Source organism: Balaenoptera ricei, chromosome 12 (genome assembly GCF_028023285.1).
Source record: "Balaenoptera ricei isolate mBalRic1 chromosome 12, mBalRic1.hap2, whole genome shotgun sequence".
In the NCBI taxonomy this organism is placed as follows: Eukaryota; Metazoa; Chordata; class Mammalia; order Artiodactyla; family Balaenopteridae; genus Balaenoptera; species Balaenoptera ricei.
The window spans coordinates 20,998,066-21,017,456 of record NC_082650.1 but is presented as its reverse complement, the minus strand read 5'-3'; the positions used below and the strand labels follow the sequence as shown (position 1 = coordinate 21,017,456).

The 19,391-nt window shown below is 40.5% G+C and overlaps 1 protein-coding gene across 7 annotated transcripts in view; it reads left to right on the top strand.

The window, feature by feature from the left end:
• Positions 1-19,391, top strand: part of UTRN (utrophin) — a 501,645-nt gene that overhangs the window by 46,465 nt on the left and 435,789 nt on the right. For 2 of the 7 annotated variants that reach the window (XM_059941057.1, XM_059941056.1), the window contains exon 1: positions 13,520-13,659. The exons of 4 other annotated variants lie outside the window; for them this stretch is intronic. In XM_059941057.1, the coding sequence (XP_059797040.1) occupies positions 13,566-13,659 (94 nt within the window). In that variant the 5' untranslated portion in view covers positions 13,520-13,565. Of the gene's footprint in view, positions 1-13,519; positions 13,660-16,404; positions 16,488-19,391 lie in introns of those variants that run through there. One more of the 7 variants, XM_059941061.1, reaches the window with a different exon arrangement.

The following is a 19,391-nucleotide window of genomic DNA, read 5'->3' as shown; positions in this document are numbered from 1 at the left end:
TGCACCTCTTCTGAGTTGTCTGCCCTGACTACCAATGTGAAGTAGATTCGTCCTGTTATTCCTACCATCCGTCCTGTTGCTTGCTTCAGCACACTTGTTACCATGCTAATTGCTTTGTTTAATTTGTTGCTAAGAGGTCGCCAGACTGTGATCTCCGTCAGGGCAGGGACCAGGATTTTCACCTGTGTGCCCATAGTGCTTTGCACAGCGCCTGACCTGTAGGGATGATAGATCCTTGCAGGTGAATGAATGGATGAATGAATGAATGAAAAGGCCTCACTTGAAAACCAATGATATTTGTAATGGACTTCCTATTCCAGTTTATTCCTTGAAGTTGGAGGTAATTCTTAACTAGGCACTTAGGATCTCAGCGAAGAATTTCATTCAAGACCTTTGGGTGTTTGTTACCTTGAGGTAAAAGAAACGTTCTCCATCTGTGGACTCAATTTAATTGCCATTTTCCTCCACTTTTTCTGTCAGTTTTTATTGCTCATAAAATGGCTTCATTTCTGGTTCATCTTACCCACATTCGTATTTTTCTTATACATGTCACATATAGCACAAGATATTTTCCATAACATATTGTCAGCAGATTATTTTCATCGTGTTGAAAGATTATACAATAAAATTTATTTTGTAAATTCTATAGTGATGGCAGGTGGAAACTGTTAGGTGAAATGGCATGTTGAATGAAAGGAAAATCCAAAAGCTGATTGCTCAAATGATTATGATTGTTTTTCCCATTTGGTCTTCTCCAAATGAGAATTCCCTGTGTAGATCTGTTAATCCCAAGGGATGGCAGACAGGGCTTCTCAGCTTTAGCCAGGGGATGGGGTGGTTGGCACTTCCTGATATGTTTCTTTCTTTTTTTTTTTTAATTTATTTTTTATACAGCAGGTTCTTATTAGTTATCTATTTTATACATATTAGTGCATACATGTCAATCCCAATCTCCCAGTTCATCCCACTACCCCCCCCCCCCGCCCCCGCTTTCCCCCCTTGGTGTCCATATGTTTGTTCTCTACATCTGTGTCTCTATTTCTGCCCTGCAAACTGGTTCATCTTACCATTTTTCTAGATTCCACATATATGCGTTAATATACGATATTTGTTTTTCTCTTTCTGACTTACTTCACTCTGTATGACAGTCTCTCGGTCCATCCACGTCTCTACAAATGACCCAATTTCGTTCCTTTTTGTATACATGTACCACATCTTCTTTATCCATTCGTCTGTCAATGGGCATTTTGGTTGCTTCCATGACCTGGCTATTGTAAATAGTGCTGCAGTGAACATTGGGGTGCATGTGTCTTTTTGAATTATGGTTTTCTCTGGGTATATGCCCAGTAGTGGGATTGCTGGGTCATATGGTAGTTCTATTTTTAGTTTTTTAAGGAACCTCCATACTGTTCTCCATAGTGGCTGTATCAATTTACATTCCCACCAACAGTGCAAGAGGGTTCCCTTTTCTCCACACCCTCTCCAGCATTTGTTGTTTGTAGATTTTCTGATGGTGCCCGTTCTGACAGGTGTGAGGTGACACCTCATTGTAGTTTTGATTTGCATTTCTCTAATAATTAGTGATGTTGATCAGCTTTTCATGTACCTCTTGGCCATCTGTATGTCTTCTTTGGAGAAATGTCTATCTAGGTCTTCTGCCCATTTTTGGATTGGGTTGCTTGTTTTTTTAATATTGAGCTGCATGAGCTGTTTATATATTTTGGAGATTAATCCTTTGTCTGTTGATTTGTTTGCAAATATTTTCTCCCATTCTGAGGGTTGTCTTTTTGTTTTGTTTATAGTTTCCTTTGCTCTGCAAAAGCTTCTAAGTTTCATTAGGTCCCATTTGCTTATTTTTGTTTTTATTTCCATTTCTCTAGGAGGTGGGTCAAAAAGAATCTTGCTGTGATTTATGTCATACAGAGTTCTACCTATGTTTTCCTCTAAGAGTTTTGTAGTGTCTGGCCTTACATTTAGGTGTTTAATCCATTTTGAGTTTATTTTTGTGTATGGTGTTAGGGAGTGCTCTAATTTCATTCTTTTACATGTAGCTGTCCAGTTTTCCCAGCACCACTTATTGAAGAGACTGTCTTTTCTCCATTGTATATCCTTGCCTCCTTTGTCATAGATTAGTTGACCATAGGTGCGTGAGTTTATCTCTGGGCTTTCTATCCTGTTCCATTGACCTATATTTCTGTTTTTGTGCCAGTACCATATTGTCTTGATTACTGTAGCTTTGTAGTATAATCTGAAGTCAGGGAGTCTGATTCCTCCAGCTCCGTTTTTTTCCCTCAAGACTGCTTTGGCTATTCGGGGTTTTTTGTGTCTCCATACAAATTTTAAGATTTTTTGTTCTAGTTCTGTAAAAAATGCCACTGGTAATTTGATAGGGATTGCATTGAAACTGTAGATTGCTTTGGGTAGTATAGTCATTTTCACAATCCTGATATGTTTCTATTTGTGATATCTCTTGCTCTTGGCTTCTGATTCCAGCCTTTTGTTCCCTTCTTGGAGAAACGGGGAAAAATACACGTACCTACTCTGAGGGTAAGATTTTGGTTATCTTTATTTGTGAAGGCAACTTTTAATTTACCTGCTTGTTTCATTCATTCATCCAATAAATGTTTATTGCCCACCTACTCCATACCAGGCACTATGCTAGTCACTAGCACTAAAAAATATTTTATTATGACCAACATTTAAATTATTTTCGAGTAAAGTGTTTTAAGGAGAGGACAGTGTGAAAGAAGTCTCATGTCAGCAGAGAAATATTTTGTGTACTGTCTGGTAAATTTTTTGTTTTTTCAGAATTGCTGCTGGCTAGGAGATGATGATGGCTTCCACTTCTGACAGCACTGCTAATGTTGGCTTTCTGTGCTTGCGCCCTTTGTGCTGCGGAGGCGGGAGGCGTTTGGAGAGTCTTAATTTCACCGGAACGCTGCACCTGTTGCTGGCTAGTCTTGCATGTGAAATCCAGAACCTAGAGTCATTTGCTTTCATTTCCCTTTCCTGCCCCCTCTTTCCGGCGTGGAGGGGCTCAGTTTAGTAACTCATATGAAAAGTAACCACCTTGTTCCTTCGGGGCTATGGTTTTAATGCCCTTGGGAGTGGAAGTGTCAGGGCCTTTTGTCATTCTGTTGTGGAAAGACATATCAGGCCTCAAGATCCTGCCGCTTGTGTTTGTGCCAGAGGTTGGGACTGGGGTGGGGTGCAGCTGCTATGGCTACTTGATACCTGGAAGCTGATTGCTGTTGAGGAACATGTACTTCCTCTTGCTTTCATATGGTTTTTGGCTATGACTTTGAGGAAGAGAGGAAGTATTATATAGTATTGCTTACTCTCAGAAAAATAACTTTGAAACCTCTGGGCTTCACGTTGGTTCAGGCAGTGGTGTTGACAGACAGCAAGCTGCTTCTAGAAGGCCCACAATGGGATGGGAGGAAAGACTTTGGGGCAGGGAGTTGGTTCAGAGGTTCAGAACACCCACGGCATGAATATGGTGTTTTACTTGGTGTCATGAAACCTTAGTTACCTCATTTTTCAAACAGGACTTGAGGTATCAACACAGCTTAACTTGTAAGACTTTTGAAAATAAATGTGAAAGAACTTTAAAGTTCAGAGGTCCCTAAAATTGGTCAGTTTTTACTGACCAAATTACATACTGTTGTTCCAGTAGAAACACTGGTAGTTCCAGCCCTCTACTGGAACTTGGCAACCTCTGGGAAGTCATTTTTAGTGCAGTATTCCTAATTTAAAACCAAGTTTGTTCTATTGGCTCTGTTTATAAGTCTTTTATAGATAGAGAGATTTACTCATGGATGTTCTCTGGAGGAGAAAGATTTTATGGAAAGTGGAGCTTTGTGTGAAATGGTACATAAATGGTCCCAACCTGCAAACTGTGGAATAGCTTGCTTACCATCAGGGAAGGCCCTGGAATAAGGGCCTGGCTTTCTTCTCCTCTTCTTTCTGGATCACCGTCGTTTTCACTTTTGTACCTTCTGGTATTGTTTCCAAGTTCCACCCTCCCATCTTCCTCCCTGTTCTCTGTCATTTCTTAGAATATGTTAATAACAGGCTGTTTGTGCATTTCTTGCCTTTGTCGTGTTCAGTCCCCCCTTGTTTGGTAGCCGCTGCCCTCTCCTTCCCCCTTTTGCAGGCCCCGGCCTATCTCAGGGGCTGATCCCCGAGGCAGTGACAGCGAACACCACACACACCCTCTGCAGCACTGGGCTTGCCTCACTCTGCTGGCCTGGGAACGGGTTCTTGTCTGCACTGCATGGAACAGAGTAGGCGCTCAGTAAACCAGTTAGCTGACTGGCTCCTACAGACCCAGAGCCCAGGAATCTTGTTCCTAAGTTGCATGGCTCATAAATTCTTGACCGATAACCCTTACTCGCATTCTCTGTTCCTCACCTGGTTATTGCTTGGAAACTGTTTCATCCTAGAAACCCTGGAACTGAAATACTCGAGGTCAGCTCCTTGGCATTGGTTCTGCCTTGTTATTGCCTGGATCCTTCATTTTCTCCCCATTCCCAGTCCTCAGCTGTCACAAGTAGATGATTATGTCTCATTGCCATGGCCAGAGATATGACACACGGGAGTGGGGTGGGTGTGCCTGTTAGTAGGCAGGACTATCTTTGTGTGGTTTCAGCTGCAGGCTGAATATACAGATGACTCACGCCAGTTAATACCCATATCTAATGAGTGGCCAACATCTTCAGATTCGAATAAGGGCCTAAGAGCTCCACAGGAAACATTGAATTGAGATTGTCACTGCAGGCGACCAAGGAACAAAGTGTTATGGATGGCACATCTGGATTCATAGACTGTTGTGCCCTATGGGACTCTTAGGTCACTTCTCCCACTAGATGTTTTTACTGCTAACAGCAAAGAATAGTCCCCATGTTTCTTTTCTTCACACCTTCCCATGAAGCTTGAGTGTTCTGGAACCTTCTAGGAACTAGAGAAGTTTCCCTCACAATGGCAGCAGGTGCACTTCAAGAAAACTCACTGGCTGATCTTTGCTCCACAGCCCTGCAGCTTGCCAATGAGATTGCCTCTACTTTTATAGCACTTCCATTTCCAAATTAATCCTTCTTTTACATTCCCAAAAGCACCCTTCTCACTTGGTCACAGCTCTCTAGTCCCTTTCTGCAATGCTGCGGTCTGCCTCAGAACTGCTATTTTTTAATCTAATTAATTAATTTATTTTTGGCTGCGCTGGGTTTTTGTTGCTGCGCGTGGGCCTTCTCTAGCTGCAGGGAGCAGGGGCTACCCTTCATTGTGGTGCGTGGGCTTCTCATTGCGGTGGCTTCTCTTTGTTGCGGAGCACGGGCTCTAGGTGCATGGGCTTCAGTAGTTGTGGCACGCGGGCTTAGTAGTTGTGGCTCATGAGCTCTAGAGCGCAGGCTCAGTAGTTGTGGCACGTGGGCTTAGTTGCTCCGCAGCATGTGGGATCTTCCCGGACCAGGGCCTGAACCCGTGTCCCCTGCACTGGCAGGCAGATTCTTAACCACTGTGCCACCAGGGAAGTCCCCAGAACTGCTATTTTTGATTTTGGTTGGATCATAGACCGTGACACCTCCTTTCTGCATCAGGCGGGCTTGTTGTGTAGGCTCTTTGGGTGTGAGAGACGCCCAGGGTTCCTCTCACTGTCCTGGTCTTCCACATCAGCTCGTGTCTCTTCTTTCAGTAAATGCTCATTAAGTCCTTACAATGTTCCAGGCTCCATGCTAAAGGATGACAATACAAAGGTAAATGAGAAATGACAACACTTATTTTTCACCTGATTGATAAAAACAGAACATTTAGAAAATTCAGGAAAATTACTCCCTTTCTCTTTCCTTTTTGGTAATGTTTTTAAAGTTCTCTTTCTTTGTAAAGCATTTGAGTTTTATTCATCACTTTTGATGTCTCCTTAAACAACGATTCCTGCTCCCTGAAGAACCATGGTGATAACCTTCCTTCCTTCTGCTAGAGTGAAGTGTTTGCTACCTGAGTGGCTGTCCCAGGGACCCCTGTCTTAAGCAGTAGGCACTGCAGGGTTCCAGGGCCCTGGCAGATTGGATCCTGGCTTTTACAGAGCAGTGGCATCACTCAGCATCCGTGCAGTGTTGGCCTGTTCTACCACGATTGCTGTCCGCCACCGGATACCTCACCTCTGTCCATTCCAGGCAGTTGTCACTTCTTTTTTTTTTTTTTAAAGAGCTTCACTTTTTAAAAAAAATTTATTTTTGGCTGTGCTGGGTCTTCGTTTCTGTGCGAGGGCTTTCTCTAGTTGCGGCGAGCGGGGGCCACTCTTCATCGCGGTGCGCGGGCCTCTCACTATCGCGGCCTCTCTTGTTGCGGAGCACAGGCTCCAGACGCGCAGGCTCAGTAGTTGTGGCTCACGGGCCCAGTTGCTCCGCGGCATGTGGGATCTTCCCGGACCAGGGCTCGAACCCGTGTCTCCTGCATTAGCCAGCAGATTCTCAACCACTGCGCCACCAGGGAAGCCCCAGTTGTCACTTCTGTTTGGAAGCAACACTGCCAGTGAGAAACCTGCCATGTGTGCACACGCATGCGCACACACACACACACTCACACACTCACACACTCTGTTGTGAGAGGAGGGCCACCCTGGGAGGGAACCCTCCTCCCCTCTCTTGGTGTAGGAAGAGCACGGGTATACCTACTACCTCTCTCTACCCACCTCATTATGGGATTTGGTGGTGGTGTTCTTTACCTCTAACTCTCACTGCTTTTGTGCACTTTTCCTGAGATAATTGTAAGAAAGGTTATAATTTTATCTTGAAATACAACGTCTAGGAACTTTTCTTTTAATTCATCATTCCAAGTAAGTATCTTTGCACCTTAGAAAACAAAACTAAAATACTGAAAATATGATTTCTTTCCTCTTTCGTTGGCATGTTCCTTAATGTCTGCACTGGAGATCAGCCTTTGTGTGGTTGGGATAAATTCTAAACTCTTTGATGGTGGGGATTTTTGTGTAGCTCTCTCTAACATAATTTTGTTGGTTATAATGTCATTCAATTCCATTAGTATACTAATATGGAAACAAAGGCATGGTTTCAGATTTTATTTATATCTTTGTGCTTTGGAAAAACAATATCTCATGAGAAATCATTCAGCCCATTAAATACTATCTTTGATGTTACTTTTTTGGGTTTGCTTGTTTTTAGAAAAGTTTTCCTGGCTTTCGCTCTTTGTAATTGCAACAGTAGCATAGCAAGTATTTTTAGACATGTGTTGTTAGAATCATGTGAAAAATCTTTTTCATGTCAACATGTTGGATTTTGTTAGTAATCTTTCACGTGATCAAGAACTAAGGTAGAATTTCTTAGCTAGAAAAGAATGAGTTAAAAAAAAAATCCCAATACGTTCTTTGATGATTGGAGAAGCTATATTCTATATTTTTACTTAGGTGAAAATATTCAAGAGACTGAACTAAATGGCAGCTTCTTGAGGATGGAGACTATGCCTTTTTCATTTTTGTATTCTTGGGTGTAGCACTGTTACAGTCAGAGGAGTTGGCTCAGTTGGTGGAGAGCCTTGTGAACTTCATGAAGAAGATTAGACTCCAACTTCCTTCTTTGCATGGGAAATCTTTAAGGATTTTGAAGCTAGAGAGTTGCAAGTACTTTAGAAAGACCAATCTGGAGGCTCCGTGGGAGGGTGAATTGGAGTAAAGAGAGCCTGGAGGCAGAGGCAACATTGGAGGTGAAAGAGGATGTGGTGTGAAGGTGGGTGGGAGATGCATGAGGCCACGGATTTCATAGGTACAGGTCTACACTCCCTCATTTGCAGTTGTAATAGCTAAAAAGAGCTCTAAAAACTGAAAGATATTTTCTTTGTAATTCATTTGATAGTAAAACCCGAGCTTGACCTGAGCTCATTTGGTGGCAAAATTGGACCTGAAGTGTTGGCATGCTTTTACAATCTTTACTTATCCGACTCACCTCATAAAATACACATATTTACTGCAGAAGTATTAGTGTGTTTGATTAGGGGAAATTGCCCTGGATCCCGCTGTTTTTGTTTTAATGTAATGTATAGCCTATGTGCAGTGTAACTTTTCTCAAACCGGAAAAGTTCTGATTTGGCAACACATCTGGTCTAAGGGTTTTGGACAAGGGATTGTGAAACTATTTGACCTGTGTTTACAAGATAAGACTCACAGATTAGGTATGAAGAACATTGTGGAGGAAATAAACATTTCTAGCCTGGAAGACTCAGTGGTTAATGATGAAACTACCTCATCAACATTAAAGAAAACAGGTCTTTTGGGGGGATCAGAAACATTCATTAGATAGTGAATGAAAGGATACATTTTTGAAGTGTTGCTTGTGTGCAGGATCTGGGATTGAATCATGAACCAGAAAAAGGGAACAATTGGAGAAATTTGAATAAAGATCTCTAGAGTAGTTCATTGTACTGCATCAGTGCTAATTTTTTGGTTTCAATAATGGTACTCTGGTTATGTAAGATGATAACATTTGGAGAAGCTGGGTGAAGGGAATATGAAAACTCTGTGTACTAGTTTTACAACTTTTTGGGTAAATCTAAAATTATTTCAAGTTTTTAAAAATGAGGAGAAAGTTGCTTGTGAAACCAAGAAATGGTATCTTCCATGCTCCCTTTAAGAAGAGAATATCTGTTAGCAGGAATATGGTTTTCTTAGAGATTTTGAACTCTAAAAATGCAAGTTGAGTAGACTTTCAAAGTCAGGTCTCTCCCCCCCTTCCCAATTTTTTTTAAGGCTGACTTTGTTTTTACAGAAGATTAATTGAAAACATTTTGATCCGAGAAAAAGTCTTGATCCTATCTTATGTGCATACAGAAGAGTTACAAATGAAGCCAGTTGTGTCTGGACAGTTCATGGGAAGTGTTGTAACTTGTATTCCCTCATGTTTGGTTTCTCTGGTGTTGGAGGGTGTGGTTTATCTCTGGCTTTTGTCTGCTGCTCTGCAGGTTTAGGTGTAGGTTCAGTAGTTAGGACGGACAGTTGTAATAAGATGTTCAAAGCCCAGAGGGTTTGCAGATAATAGAGGGAATGAAGAAAATGTCTGCCTTTAATGGTTAAGGTTGGCTGACCTGGGCTTGGCTGTGCTGATGTGACCGGTGTATGTCTCCCCAGTGGAAGGAGGATTAGTCTTGAATACCTCTGCTTCACTCTCTCACTTCCACACCATCTCCTGTAGTTTCAGCTGATTTGTTCTGTAATTCTGCGGTCCACTCCTTTCTTTCCTTTTGGATGAGAGTAAACTTAGGCTGGCAGCCAGTTGCTGTTGAGCTATATAATAGAGCTAGTGGTATGTACAAAATTTGATTACTGCTGTCAACACCAGATTGAATAAGAAAGTGCATACCCTAGACAGATACTTGCAACTTAAATGGTCTATTGATTTCACAAGAACTAGAAATGAGGCCACCTTGTAATCTAGCAGAAGAAGGGGTCAGTGGATAGACGTTAGAGTAGTTCTTAAAAGTGCGCTTCTTTTAGATCTTTTTGAAAGAACTTTCAGATAACTTTGATAAACTGATTGTTGCTTCTGATTTTCTTTAAGTCCAGTGTTTGCAGAAACTCCATTGTAGGCTTGGTACTTGTTTTTGTTCAATGTTTTGCCTTTCCTGTGTAGAATCTAGTTTAGAAATTGTACTGGCTGACCATATTTGCTCCTGAACTATGATGACATTTCCACTTAGCTTAATATGAATGTTTTAGAAATTTCCCACAGTGGAAAGTTCTATTTGACATAGGAAGGTTCAGCGGTCAGTTTCATAGTCAGCTGTATGCCAAGAAATAACGAAAACAATGGATTATACAGTGCAGCCTTGGGACATGGAAAATTTCTTAGAAGATGAATGAATCATATTATTAATACATCTTGTAAGGCCTCAGGCCTTATATTGAAAAATAAGGGAAAAAGTTATTTTTCTTTTTTAACGTCTTTATTGGAGTATAATTGCTTTACACTGGTGTGTTAGTTTCTGCTGTATAACAAAGTGAATCAGCTATGCATATACATATGTTCCCATATCCCCACCATCTTGCGTCTCCCTTCCACCCTCCCTATCCCACCCCTCTAGGTGGTCACAAAGCACAGAGCCGATCTCCCTGTGCTATGTAGCTGCTTCCCACTAGCTATCGATTTTACATTTGGTAGTGTATATATGTCCATGCCACTCTCTCACTTTGTCCCAGCTTACCCTTCCCCCTCCCTGTTTCCTCGAGTCCATTCTCTATGTCTGAATCTTTATTCCTGTCCTGCCCCTAGGTTCTTCAGAACCATTTTTTTTTTTAGATTCCATACGTATATGTTAGCATACGGTATTTGTTTTTCTCTTTCTGACTTACTTCACTCTGTATGACAGACTCTAGGTCCATCCACCTCACTACAAATAACTCAGTTTCGTTTCTTTTTATGGCTGAGTATTATTCCATTGTATATATGTGCCACATCTTCTTTATCCATTCATCTGTTGATGGACACTTAGGTTGCTTCCATGTCCTGGCTATTGTAAATAGAGCTACAATGAACATTGTGGTACATGACTCTTTTTGAATTATGGTTTTCTCAGGGTATATGCTCAGTACTGAGATTGCTGGGTTGTATGGTAGTTCTGTTTTTAGTTTTTTGAGGACCCTCCATACTGTTCTCCATAGTGGCTGTATCAATTTACATTCCCACCAACAGTGCATGCAAGAGGGTTCCTTTTTCTCCACACCCTCTCTAGCATTTATTGTTTGCCGATTGAAAAAGTTATTTTTTAAAGCGGGTAGCCTTTTTGTATTTTCTTTCCTATGCTTTATGTAGATTTTATTCTGTTTAATTTTTTTAAGGGATTAAAAAATTAAAATCCTAAAATAGAATGTTTTAGGAAAGAGATAATTAACATCATTGTACATGAATTTGTTCAAACACCAGGGGGTCTGAAAAAACGATAATCCCTCTAAATTAGATTAAGTTAGATTAGATAATCCCTTTGAATTAGAAAATATGTTAATATGAGTTAGATTGGATTAGATTTTTTGAATTTCAAGTTAGATAATCTCTTTGAATTTTATTGGATAATCCCTTTGAATTAGATAATCCCTTTCAATTAGAATAGTTACTATCCTTCTCCCAATATCACATTTTTTAGAGAAAAGGGGAAAATGTTGCTAGTGTCTAGATCCTGACTTGTCCCTCTTGGCTTCCTTAAAATTTTGTGATATCCTCAATCTTAAATTAAATCTGGTCTAAAATTTCTTCCTGTAAATAATTATGGTTATTCACTTATAAAGGGCTGCTTTAATTGAGACTGTTTCTATTTAGGAAGAAGACAAATACAGAAAGACAGGTGGAAACCACTGATTTATAAATGATTAAAGTGTCATATTTTCATTGAGAATTTAATTGTCTTGTAAGTTTTCATAAGCAGCCCTTGGGTAGGGGAAGAAAAGCCAACTGCTTTAGCAGCCTCTTGCTAGAGATATAATCTGAAGTCCAGCAGTATTTAGCGGGTATATTATACCAGATTAAAACGTTGAAATTCTTTCATACCTATTGGAAAATTGCCACTGGTAAAGCTAGACACCTTCAAGATCTTGCTTCAGCACTGTAGCCAGTATCCATTCTGATTAAGTGGTACCCATGTCTTACTGGTTGTTGTGTATTTTGAGTATTTAGCCCTGCCTATATAAACAGAGACATTTTGGGGATACTGATGCAAATTGGCTTTTGATAACCATCAGGGAAATGTGTATCAAACCACAGTGAGATGTCACTTCATACCTACTAGGGTGGCTATAATCAAAAAAACAGATAACAATATGAGTTGGTGAGGATGGAGAGAATTGGAACCTTCATGAATTGCTAGTGGAAATGTAAGATGGTGCAGCCACTTTGGCAGTTCTTCCAAAGGTTAACCACAGTTATTATATGATCCAGCAATGCTACTCCTGGGTATATATACTCCAGAGAAATAAAAACATAGGTCAATATAAAAACTTGTACATGAATGCTCACAGTGGCATTATTCATATTAGCCAAAAGGTAGAAACAACCCAAATATCCATCAACTGATAAGTGAATAAATAAAATGTAGCATATTCTTTCAATGGAAGATTATTCAGCCTAAAAAGAAATGACATACTGACATACTACAACATGAATGAAACTTTGAAAACATTATGCTAAGTGAAAGAAGTCAAGTCATAAAAGACCACATATTCTACGATTTCAGTTATGTGATGTGCTCAGGACAGGCAAATCTATAGAGACTGAAATTAAATTTTCATGGTTGACTAAGGCTGGTGGGTAGGGAGAGAAAATGAAGAGTGAGTGCTTTTTGGGGTGATGAAAATGTTCTAAAATTGATTGTGGTGATGGAAACACAACTCTGAAAATATACTAATAACCACTGAATTATACACCTTAAATGTGTTAATTGCATACTATGTGAATTATATCTCAACAAAGCTGTTACCAAAAAAAAAAAAAAGAATTGGGCTTTGACTATGTGATATAATCTGTATCACTGTGCTTTTCATTGTCTCTGTCTTCACAACAATCCCAGAGACAGGTGAGGTCCCTACTCCCATTTTACAGATTTGGAGATTGAGGCTTAGAGAGAGTATTTTACCAGTCATATGGCTTCTAGTCTAGAAAAATACTGAGATAAGGAGGAGGAGAGTGGGGGTGAGTACTGACTCCTTCTCTTTTCTGTATCTCAGCCAGTAGCAGGAAGAGAGATGCCTTCTGATTTAAATCTGTGTGTATCCTGACAAGGGTACATATGTTATGAAAATCTTTGCTTATAAGTAGAAAGTTTCTATTTCAAAGCAGGAGAGAAAAAAGAGTTAAACAAGAATAAGAAAGCAGATGAGGCAATGTGGGTAATGATTTTCCTTGCTTGTTGTATGTGTGCGGATGACATCTGCATAAATGATAGCAAAAGAGCAAGGCAAATACACAAGATAGAATAGACTGGAAAATATGAATCAAAACTGTTACCTCTCATCTTATTATTCTGTGTTGTTGAGTTAATTTTTTCCATAATAGCAATCTCTAAGGAATGAAGAAGAAATCCTTTTGAGTTTCATTTTCCCCAAGGTGTATATGCATATTAAAGTGAAATAACAAGTCTGATTTATTCTTTGAAGTATAGTTAATATGTAGCGAAACTCTTCAGCCCAGTTGTATACTCAGGGCAAACGCCTCTGTTTATATTCATAGTGGGTAAGGAGGTGGGTGGAGGTGTCCTTTACCAGCTGACACTGTCAAAAACAGGAAGCAAAGTTATAATCTCTTTGTAGTAGATCAGAAACATTCAAAGGCTCTTAGCTGTGACAATTAAAAAAACAACAACAAAAAAATGACATAAGGAATTTTCACTAACTGCGAAGTGTGACTTCCTGTCTGCTATTTAGAGGAGATTCAGTTAGGTTTAGTCAGATCCTCTCATGGGAAAAATAAAAGCCACCCCAAAACAGGACATCCCAGTGTGCAGTTCGCTGGCTGCTTTTGTTAAAATCCACTTCCTCTGCATCTTTTTCCTCCTCACTTAAGCAAATGTAGGTGATGAGTGGCCCGGCGGCCACTGCATTTCGTTGGAAAAAGTGCAGATTTGATTTGCCACGGCAAGTAGCTCGCCAGGCCGGCAAACATTTACCAGGTAAGTTTGTCAACTTGCATGACTCCCTGCCCTCCCGCCCGTGAGGTTTTGAAAAGAGGACATCAGCGAAGACAGGGCTGTCTCAGTCACTTACTGAACCCTGTGTGTTAAGTAACGGCCAGCCGGTGATGGGAACAGCCCGGCCTGTTCTTCCTGACGCCGCATCTGTTGTAGGCTCTGAATAGTCGAGACCAGCTCTGTGGGCTTCATCCTTCGCTTCAGCATGCGATTGTTTTCCAGTTCTTGGCTTCTTAGGAAAAAGCACTCAAGGAGCCATACCTTTGTTGAGACAAATGTACTTCATGTATTTTCAAACTAGCTTATTATGTATTGACTGTTTACTGTCCTGTAGAGAAAGTTTCCTTCATGCTGTTGTATGATGATAGCTTATTGTGCTTGACTTACTGTGCTGACTAAAAATGTACTTTACTTTTAAAAATAGTTCAGAGCTGATTAAGGGGAGGATCAGACATTTGTACTTTTGAGGGGGCTGTAAATGGAGGAGTTTTGCTTTAAGGCAGTCTCGTTCACAAGAAATGCAGACACAGAACTTCACGTTGGATTGGTCATTGTCACTGGAGTTTACTTCCAGGGTGACCTAGTTTTTCTAATGGGTTCAGATGTCCATATCTTGTTTAATCTATATATTTGTGTACTGGCCATGTAAGTTTTCTGAAGAAAAAAAAAAAAAAACTCAAGTGATGTGTAATATTTGACCTTACGTATCATGCTTGAGTATTGTTACTATGGGACAACTTTTAGGCTGGTTAGAATTTTTAAAAAATGGTTTTCTTTCCTTTGGAATTACTCTTTCCCTCTTAATGTTTTCCTTCCTCACTCCATATGAATGATGTGGTAAATGCTGGTAGGCGTCCTCTCTCTGGAGCACATTTCAACTAAAATGCTTGGAGCAGCCCATATTTTCTTAGCAAATTTGGTTTCTTGGCCAAGTGTAATGGGAAATCAGTGTGCTATAATTCTCTTTTTTGGCTATTACTTTTCTCTCTTATTTAAAGATCCATGTGGTCTCAACAGAGAATTAAAATACCTTCCAGGAACTGAATTAAAACCCCACGTACAGGAGCAGCATTGCAGCCTGTGGCCTTTCAGAGGTTATCTCTTGACTCTCACTTAATCCTCTTTCTTTCCCCGGCATGAATAGTCTTCATCGGCTGCTAGTCTGCGTGTTACTGTCTTGCTACAGAGGGTCTCAGGTAACTATAGTGGTTGAAATCAGAAGATAATTAGAAGAAAAAAATACAAACCTTTAAATATTAAGCAAACTTTTTAAATGAGTAGACTGCAGCTTTAAATATGAATTCTGGTTCATTCAGATAGCATTCTTTCCTGCCCTGTGATCAGTCCAAAGGCTTTAAGAAAATAGAAAGCATTTTTAAAAAAAATAAATATTTCAGGGCATTCTATTTTAATAAAAATAGAAAATCAGTATTACATGATTTCAGATTCTACAAGGGCCTAGACGCTCTTCTTATTGGCTGTTATTAATTTACTGTTTTCTTGTATCTGCAGGGTAGATCTCTTTAGTGATCTTGTTATAAAGATATAAAAAAGAGTACATGTTTATGGATGGCATATTCCATTACAACAGTGGCCTTTTTTGGTCTTCAAAGCAGTCTCCATAATAGATTAAACTTTGGGCTGAATCCTTTATTTACAGACCTCAAGTAAGCTGGAAAGAGTGAAACCATAAGTGTTTTGCATTAAACTCTTGACCATACAGGGGTTGATGTTTCAAATGGCTGTTGCAGAACCTAACAGGAATAATAAAACAAGTAATAAAATGGAATAAATTAAAATACATGTTTGTTGAAAATTAGCCTTTCAGTGTTATTTTTTTGAAATTGACCATCCTTTTGCCCTTTGTTGTCTTCTAAAATGTGGAACTCTAATTTAGCACATTTGCCTCTCAGCTATCCCTTGAGATATAACAAGGGAAAACTGAGTAAGCTGAAATCTGAGTATCTGTATCTATCTATCTTTGATATAGAATCTTTATATTTTACAATATTTACTTTATATCTGTGTACAAATGACCAAATGTTACAAATAATCTAATTGAAGGAGAACAAAGTTGAAAAAAAAAAAAGGCTTGCAAGTTTGAAATAAAAAATTATTTGGAGTTGCAGGCATCTACTAATGCACAGATGATTTAGGTCTAGAAATTGCCCTGCTCAGGAAGCCACATCTGGGAGGCCTTGCTTTTCTTGCCACCTTTCCTGCTTTCTTGTCGGGCTGACAGGACTCTGTGGCAGCCGTTTCCCTTTTAGATAAACGGGTTCAAATATTCTCCACCTTGGTTCCACGTTAGAATCACCAGTGTGCTGGAGCCCCACACTCAGAGAAGCCTGACATAAATAAACCGAGGCCTTGACCTTGTAGCTGTTAAAGAAATTATCCAAGTGGTTCTGACATGGATTCAAGATGGAGGTGCACAGGGGAGAGTTATTGGTTCCCTACCAGACTGAAAGCTCCAGAAGAGGGGCACGAAGGAAGCTTTTTCAGTGCTGTACCTCAGCACCGAAGCCATGCCTGTTGGCAGCAGAGTCTCAGCCTCTGCTTGCGGAGTGGTTGGATGGACAGGTTCCTCTGGGCAGCAGGAGGCTGGATGAGGGCTGGACCTCCTCGTTTCCGGTTTGTGCTGACGAAGGGGCGTGCGTTATAGGAGACGGTGGCCCGTCTGAAGATGAACTGTCATCAGGAAGAAGCTCTTGGAAGCGATCGCAGGGGAGTAGGCTGGCCCAGGGCACACTGAGCAGACCTCTCTGAAGAGACAGGGCTCCTGGTCGGTGGTGTCTTCATGAAGCAAGGCAGGTGGCGAACTTGGGAATAAGAATGTCATCAGGGGCTGAGGTGCCTGTGTGTGTGAATGTGGAGGTGGGGTCAGTTGGGGACACTACAGAGAGGTTGCTCCAAAGGTTCTTGGTGCCAAAGTTAGTTTGAAAGGAAGGGGTGTGATTATCTTTGCCAGATATTAGCGGCTGCCTCACCCGCCTGTTGACCGTATGAGAATAAAGGAACACGTCATTTAGAGTGACCAGAGTGCAGGGAGGTTTGTCTGGGAGAATTTCTCAGGGCTTGTGAATTTTTAGCTGATCTTAATGTTTATGAAGAAAATGAGTTGGTGCTTAGGCAGACCAGGTGGACTGTAATTTGCAGAGGCTTGAGAGAAAAAAAAAAATTGTTCAGTTGGGTGAAGGGTAGACAGAGTGACTTGTTTGAAACAGAAGAATTTTGGGCGAGGGAAATGAGAAGTGTGATTAACATGGTACTGAAGAATTGTTTGGGGGGGGGGACCTGGGTCCCAGTTCCCCCTACTATCGACTGTGTAAGACACTGAACTTCTGAGACTGGTCTCCCAACCAGTCGTAGCCCTGAGGGGATTGTGGTCAGGATTAATGATGTAACATATTTTAAAGCACCTTGCAAGCAATAGTAAGAGTTCCAGGTAAATAAAAGGAATAATAAGTTCTGTAAAAATTATAAAAATATAGTCAGTTGAGAAAGAGCTTTGCCTGCTACCTGCAGTGTAGGAATGGGTAATCAAATATTATGTTTGTGTGGTACTTAAAATACATTTCAGCTGAAGCTGTGCACTCTGTCATCTTTTTAGTTGTGTTTTTCCTTGGCATTACTTGAAAGGTATGATTGTGACACGGATCCTGGTTTCATGTTTCCCTTGGGTTCTTTGACCCTAGTTAGCGGGCACCAGGTGCTTCCTATTCTAATCATTTGCAAAGTCAGGGTTTTGTTGGAGGGCCACCGAAAGGACTGGTGTGAGAATTAGATAGGATCTGGACTCAGTGACTCCCTTGCCCCTGCCCCAATATTTTGACCTTGATTTGAACAGTTCACTGAACTGGCAGTTCAAGTAGCTTTTTCCCGCTGAACTAGAACTTTAATTGTTTGGCAGAGGAAGATGAGTCATAGCCCAGTCCTACCACTGTGACAAAGTGAAATTTTAGTCCAGGGCTAAAGGAACCCAGGTCAAAAACGTTCTGTCTAAGCCGCAAAGTATTGAAACTTGGATTGTGAGCTGGTGGGAATTAGTGGGGCCCCTCTCTGTGGGTTGTTCTCAAGTTAATGAAGCATTTTATTGCATTACCTTTTGATGCTAAATCTCATTTTTAGTAATATATTTAAATAATCAGCCTCCTTCTTAAAAATTTTAATGCAACATTAAAATTATACAAAGTGGCAAATTGTCAGTTCCTCTCCCCCTCTGTGATCACTGTTACTAGTTTTGTTTGTCCTGCCACACTTTCTTCTATGAATATATAAATGTACAGCTTTACATCTAAAGTCCCACAAGCACAGTTTTTCTTTTTCAACTAAAGATGAAACCATCCTGTCATAGTGCATCCCATTTAAAAAATATTAAAAATAATGACCTGTGTACATATATTTTAGTTCATTTGGGTAACTTCTGGGGCCAATATGCTTTTACTGTTAAACTGCTATCCACAAAGGGCAGAGAGATGAAAAGTAGTAAATAATTGTCTGACCTTGCATTTTTGTATGTGTGTGTGTGTGAAATTGAACTTCTCTGCATATGTTTTTCGGCTTTTGGACAAATTCTTCAATGGATTGCCTTTTCATACATTGCCCTTTTTTCTTTTCCCCCCTGTTGTTTGGATCTCTGACTTTTAAACCCCTACTGATTCTGAAGGGAATTCATGCAAAATGGCAGATTTTGAATGACTGACTTGAATTTTGAGTTTTAAGTTGGTTAACTTCCAACTTAAAAGACAGGCCTGATTTGTAGATCTCTGGGACAGAAGGTTGAGTCTTTCGATTTGGACTGTATATATTCACTTTCTCTTTCGGCTGTGGAAGCTGTCATCATCCCAAACTGTGCTGAGTCTGGTAATTATTTAGGTGCCCTCAAGACAGGTAATTACTTAGGTGCCCTCACTATTTTATTACATTTTCATGTCCCGATAACTTATGTACATAGGGATGGTGATTCCCAGTATTAGTTTTTAAAATATTTATTTATTTATTTATTTATTTATGGCTGCGTTGGGTCTTCGTTTCTGCACACGGGTTTTCTCTAGTTGTGGCGAGCGGGGGCTACTCTTCGTTGCGTTGCACGGGCTTCTCATTGCAGTGGCTTCTCTTGTTGAGGAGCACGGGCTCTAGGCGCGTGGGCTCACTAGTTGTGGCTTGCGGGGTCTAGAGCGCGGGCTCAGTAGATGTGGTGCACGGGCTTAGTTGCTCCCGTGGGATCTTCCCGGACCAGGGCTCGAACCTGTGTTGCCTGCGTTGGCAGGCGGATTCTTAACCAGTGCGCCACCAGGTTTTATTTATCCCCCAGTATTATTTTTAGAATAACCCATTTTCTGTGTAATTTGTGGAACATGTTAGTGTTAGCAGAAAGGCTCTGGACTTAGACTTACATGGTGGAGTCCCAGCTCTTCTGCATCCTAAGTCTCAGTTTCCTCTCTTGCAAAATGGAGATAATGGGGCTGTTCTAAGTCTTTAAAGGTGTAAAATCCCTTTTGCGCACTGCTTGGCCAATTGCAGGAAGGATTATAATAAATGCTGGCTGTTTCTGTTAGTAGAGTTTTTTAAGTTAATAACAGAAAAAAAAATACAGTGTAGATATTAAATGAAGATAAAACATTGGCTTGAATGAGGCCCCACGTGCACCATTGTAGCGAAAATTTACCAGTTTTTTCTCACCCTTTGATCGAGATCTGTTAGTGATTTTT